The 5171-nt window shown below is 57.2% G+C and overlaps 1 protein-coding gene across 1 annotated transcript; it reads left to right on the top strand.

The window, feature by feature from the left end:
- Positions 1-1638: 1638 nt before the first annotated feature.
- TLNRD1 (talin rod domain containing 1) lies at positions 1639-4813 on the top strand. Its single transcript, XM_056345722.1, has one exon. It carries the CDS (start codon positions 2950-2952, stop codon positions 4015-4017), a length of 1068 nt encoding a protein of 355 aa, XP_056201697.1. The 5' UTR covers positions 1639-2949; the 3' UTR covers positions 4018-4813.
- Positions 4814-5171: the final 358 nt, after the last annotated feature.

The raw sequence follows: 5171 nt of genomic DNA, 5'->3' as shown, positions 1-5171 counted from the left end.
GCCAGGGTTCCCCCCACCCCCCAGAAGCACACATCCTGTTAACCCTCCACTTCCACATCTGTGCTCATCCCGCTCACGTCATGCTCCACAGGGCCGCCAAGGAGGCCAGGGGTTCCTCTAGCTAGCGGGTGAGAATGTGTACAAATAAACTCGTCTGAAGCTCCTTCAATGTAAGCAGTCCGTGAGAAGGGCGCCGTTTCTGCCGGGACACTTGGATCTGGCCTGCCAGTGAGGAGCTGGTCTGATTCTCGTTTATTTCAAGGTCACTTACAGCCCTGCCATAGCAGGACATGAGCATAACGGTGAATTGGGCTAAATGCACTCCTGGATTTCTGTAGCCTGCTAAATGCATTGTAAACGCCTAGAATGAAGCGGCTAACTTAAAAGTCTCATTGAAAGGAGCAAAAAGATGTTATTACTTGGCTGCAGCTTAAGCTGCGGCAAAATACATAACAAATGTAAGATGTGGTTTCAACACGAACTCTGATTATTCAGGATTATGTTGACTGAGACAATGAATACCAAGAGAGAATCCGATGTGTGGGGCATAAACATCCTCATCGCCGTTATTTACCAAACTATACGTTCCCTTTGGAAACATCCCAGGCAGCATTAAACCCATCTTCTTGTAACTTGTTCCAGCCCGATTAGTAATTTTAATTTTATTATTGTGTAATGGCATTGGCGTTAATGCCTGAGATGTACTGAGCATCACATCACATTTTAGAGACGAGAATTGTCGAGCGCAGTTCCCGATGTGCTGCAGGCTGGGCACAGGCTGGAGGAGAGTCTTTGCCGAGGCGTTCCGAGCACACCGGGGTCAGTGGGTGTGCTGCCTTCCCCCTCCTAAACCCCAACCCCGGTAACCAGTCTGCATGGCAGCGACAGAAACGGGAGGGAAGCACACCGAATGCACCGTCATTGGCTTACAAAAATGGGTCAAGCCCAGCGCGGAGGGAAATATTTCCATGTCAATAAAGATGCGGTAACACCACCACCCCCCCCCCCAGCCGTTCCGACGGCACCGACGATGACTAGCGAGGGGCTGGGCTCTGCAGCTGAGCCCCCGCAGGCTGAGCCCCCCGGGGGCGGCGGGGGGACCCTTCCCCCAAAGCCCGCCCGCCCGCCCGCCCGCCCGCCAAGGGCGCTGGGCGCTGCTGCCCCGCCGAGCCCCGCCGAGCGGCGGCAGGTCTGACCGCAACGCCGAACTCACCTGGCGGGCTGCCCGGCGCAGCGGGCCCGGCCGGCGGGACGCCGGTGTCCCGGCGGGCTGGGGCGGAGGGCGGTGGCTCAGCGCCCCCCCGCTCCCCCGGCATCTCCTCGCTCTCCGGTACCCGACTGCGCGGCGCGCTCCCGCCCAACCGGCACGGCCGCACCGGCCCGAGCCCATCCGCTGCTCCTCGCCGGCTGCCCGCCGGCCTCCCCCTCCAGCCCCCCGCCCCGTGCTTATTTATTCACCCAGCCCCCCGCAGCCCGGGGCTCGCCTCCCGCCGGCGGCAGCGCGCCTGGGGGCCGCGGGCGGTGCCGGCCGCTGCAGGGCGCTGCTGCCCCCGCCGCCTGGGAGGAGCGCGGGGCGGCGGGCGGGGCGCGGGGCGCGGGGGGAGGGCAGGATTTAAACGCAGGGCGGTGACACCGCACAAAAGATTTCGATAGGCTTAAGTGAGGTTACAGCAAAGGCAACGGGGAGGGGGGAGCCTCCCTCGGAGCCGTGCAGCGTCTGGCTGGCAGATCCGCCGCAGCCGCCGCTTCCCAGTAGTTTGTCTGAAAGCCTGAGAAAGGGAATTTAAAAGAAGATTTCCTTCCCCCCCCTGTTTTTTTTTCTTTTTTTTTTTTTTTTTTTTTTTTTTTTCCCTGGGAGTTGGCGACTCAGCCAGAAAAGATGGCAGGAGGAGCGCAAGGCCGGGCGGGTCGCAGCATCCGCGGCTGTAGCCCGGAGCCACCACCCTTGTCTGCGGGCAGCGCCTAAGTCGGTGCGGCGGCGGCGGCGGCCACAGCGGGAGCCGGGCGAGGAGGGGCCGGCGGCGCCGAGCCCGCGGGGCGCGCGGCATGGAGCGCGGCGGGGAGCGAGCGCGCGGCGGCCGCGCCGATGACCGAGGCAGGAAGGAGTGAGGCAGCGGCGAAAGGAAGGGGCACGGGTCCCGCCCGCCCCCAGCGCCCGGATCCGGTGGATTTTTTTTTTTTCCCTCCCTCTTTCTTTTTCTTTTTCTCCTTGCCCCCCCCCCTCCGCGGTCCCGCTCCCCGTCCGTCCCCCCCGCGCTCCCCGCGGTGCGCCCTCCCCTCGCTGTGGCTGTGGCGGCGCGGGGCGGCGGGCGGCCACACCCTCGGCGGCGCTTCCTGCCGCCGGCGGCGCGGGGCCGGGGGCGGCACATGGTGCGCAGCCGCCGCCCCTCCGGCCCCTGCGAGCTGCGCCCGGCCGGCGCCCGCCGAGCGGAGGAGCCCGGGGGCGCAGTAGCGACTCGGAGGGCTGCGCCCCAACTCCGCGCGACTGCCGGGCGGCTCTGAGGTATTCCGGCCGGTAAAGGGAACTTTGCGCAGGATCCCGCCGCCGGGAAGCCGGAGAAGGTGGTGGAAGGGAGGGGAGCCAACGTGCGGGGGAAAAAGAAAAAAAAAAGGAAAAAGGAGAAAAAAAAAAAAAAAAGAAATAACGTTTTCAGCTCCACGATGCCGGAACGGGGCCCGGGGGCTCCCGGCCAGCGCCGGCCCGCCGCGGCAGCGCCGTAGGGGCGAGGGCTGGCGCCGGAGCGGGGCGGGCGCCCCGGCGGAGCTCGCTCCCCGCAGCAGCGGCAGCCCCGGCGCCCAGAGCCCTCCCGTGCCTCCCGGCCATTGATGGAATGATGTTGCGGAACAGGCAGAGCGATCCTGCCGGGCTCAGTCGGGACTGCTCGGGCGGCGGCGGCAGAGACGGTGGCAGCGGGGTAGCGAGCGGCATGCGAGTGCCCCCCCGGCGCTATGGCTAGCGGTGGCTCTGGCAAGTCCAGCAGCGAGGTGTCTGGCGGCGGCATCCCCAGCAGCAGCTCCCTGCAGAGGAAGAAGCTCATCTCTATCTGCGACCACTGCAAGATCAAGATGCAACTGGTGGCCGATCTGCTGCTGCTGTCGAGCGAGACCAGGCCGGTGAACACCGAGAGCCTGTCTGTCTTCGGTGAGTCCTTCGAGAAGTGCAGGGACACGATCATTGCCAGGACCAAAGGACTCTCCATCCTGACCCATGACGTCCAGAGCCAGCTCAACATGGGACGCTTCGGGGAGGTGGGGGAAAGCCTGATGGAGATGGGGGAGCTGGTGGTCTCCCTGACCGAGTGCTCTGCCCACGCTGCTTACCTGGCTGCAGTGGAGACTCCGGGGGCCCAGCCTGCCATGCCTGGCTTGGTGGATCGCTACAAGGTGACCCGATGTAGGCATGAGGTGGAGCACGGCTGCGGGGTCTTGAAGACCACCCCTTTGGCAGATATGAGCCCTCAGCTCCTGCTGGAGGTTTCTCAGAACATGTCCAAGAACTTGAAATTCCTGACAGACGCCTGCGTGCTGGCCAGTGAGAAATCCAAGGATAAATTTGCTAAGGAGCAGTTCAAACTCAGTGTCAAATGTATGAGCACCAGCGCCTCTGCCCTCTTGGCGTGTGTCAAGGAGGTCAAGACTTCACCCAGCGAGCTGACCAGGAACCGATGCGTCTTGTTCAGCGGACCTTTGGTGCAGTCTGTCTATGCTCTGGTGGGCTTTGCCACTGAGCCCCAGTTTTTGGGTAAAGCTGCCACCATCAATCCGGAGGGCAAAGCTGTGCAAACTGCCATCCTAGGAGGAGCCATGAGTGTGGTATCTGCTTGTGTGCTCCTGACCCAATGCCTCAGGGATATAGCCCAACACCCCGAAAGTAGCACCAAAATGAGCGATTACAGGGAAAGGTTGAGGAACTCAGCTTGCGCCGTCTCGGATGGTTGCAACCTGTTATCTCAGGCACTAAGAGAAAGATCTTCACCCAGGACTTTACCGCCAGTGAACTCCAATTCTGTGAATTAACCCCCACATGTTCTGTTTAGATCCCAGTCACTGATAAAGGAAAATAATATCCCACCTCCTCACCCCTTTTTGGTATACCAAAGAATTTGCTTGGATGAGCCCAATCCTTTGATTTCATGTGGTGAAGAAGCAGAACATATTCAAACTATACGTACTAATAAAAGTAGCCAGTTTGGGCTTCTTTTTATTTTACTTTAAAGGCAAGCAAGTATCTGCAGATAAATTTTCCTTTATTCAACAAGGTCTTCACACAAATGGTAATAACTGTTTAAAAGTTTGGGTTTTTTTTTTTTATATGTCGGGAGGTGGGGGCATCTTAAAAAAAAAGTGGGGGAAAAAAAGCTTTAATCGCGCTGGGTGCGGTTTTTAAAGTTTGTCTTGTCTTGTCTTCCGAAATTTCCCTTCTAAATTTTACTGTTCGGTTGTGCAGGAAAAAGGTTACCTCAGTTCTCACTCATTTAAAAAAACTAAAAAAACCAACAACACATAGATGATGGATGTAGCTACTATTTTGTTTGTTTCTGTTTTGTATGACTTTTTTTTTTTTTTTTTTCATCAAGTGTTAGGTTAGAAGTGCATTTGGTGTGTAGGAGTGGAAGGACTGGAGGTTGTGATTATGTTTTCCATGTGTTAATTTCCAAACTGGGGGAAAAGCTACTGTGAGTGTTTAAACAAACAAACAAAAAAATTACACTATAACAAAAGTGATTTTTAATTTTTTTTTTTCCAATGTCAGTTTTTATCTTGCATGTACTGGAGTATTTATTTCATCTATTAAAATGTTATGTTTCTCAGATGTCTTTCTGTGAATCTCTTAATACTTGAATAATTGAACAACGAGGCCTGTTTGCATTGTAAGTCATTTCCCCCAGGGAATGGGTGGTACAAATGTAACTAGTTCTAGACAGCAGCATACAGGCTTCAATTCAGTTCTTTTATTTTCATAAATCCTGTCCCTTCCCAGTACTACCCCTCCTCCTCAGGACGCCTCTGACAGAGATGCTCTGTGGTTGTGTTTATGGCAGGCTGGGCAGTGCTGCGTGGATTGGGGTGGCTCTGCCTGGTGCTGGCGGCTGGTGCGGCAGGGCATGGGCTGGCTTTGTCTGTCTTTGTCAGTATTTGGTGTTACCTTGTGAGAAGTGTTTGTATTTTAA

This window comes from Falco biarmicus, chromosome 7 (assembly GCF_023638135.1).
Source record: "Falco biarmicus isolate bFalBia1 chromosome 7, bFalBia1.pri, whole genome shotgun sequence".
In the NCBI taxonomy this organism is placed as follows: Eukaryota; Metazoa; Chordata; class Aves; order Falconiformes; family Falconidae; genus Falco; species Falco biarmicus.
This window is presented reverse-complemented; position numbering and strand designations above follow the sequence as displayed.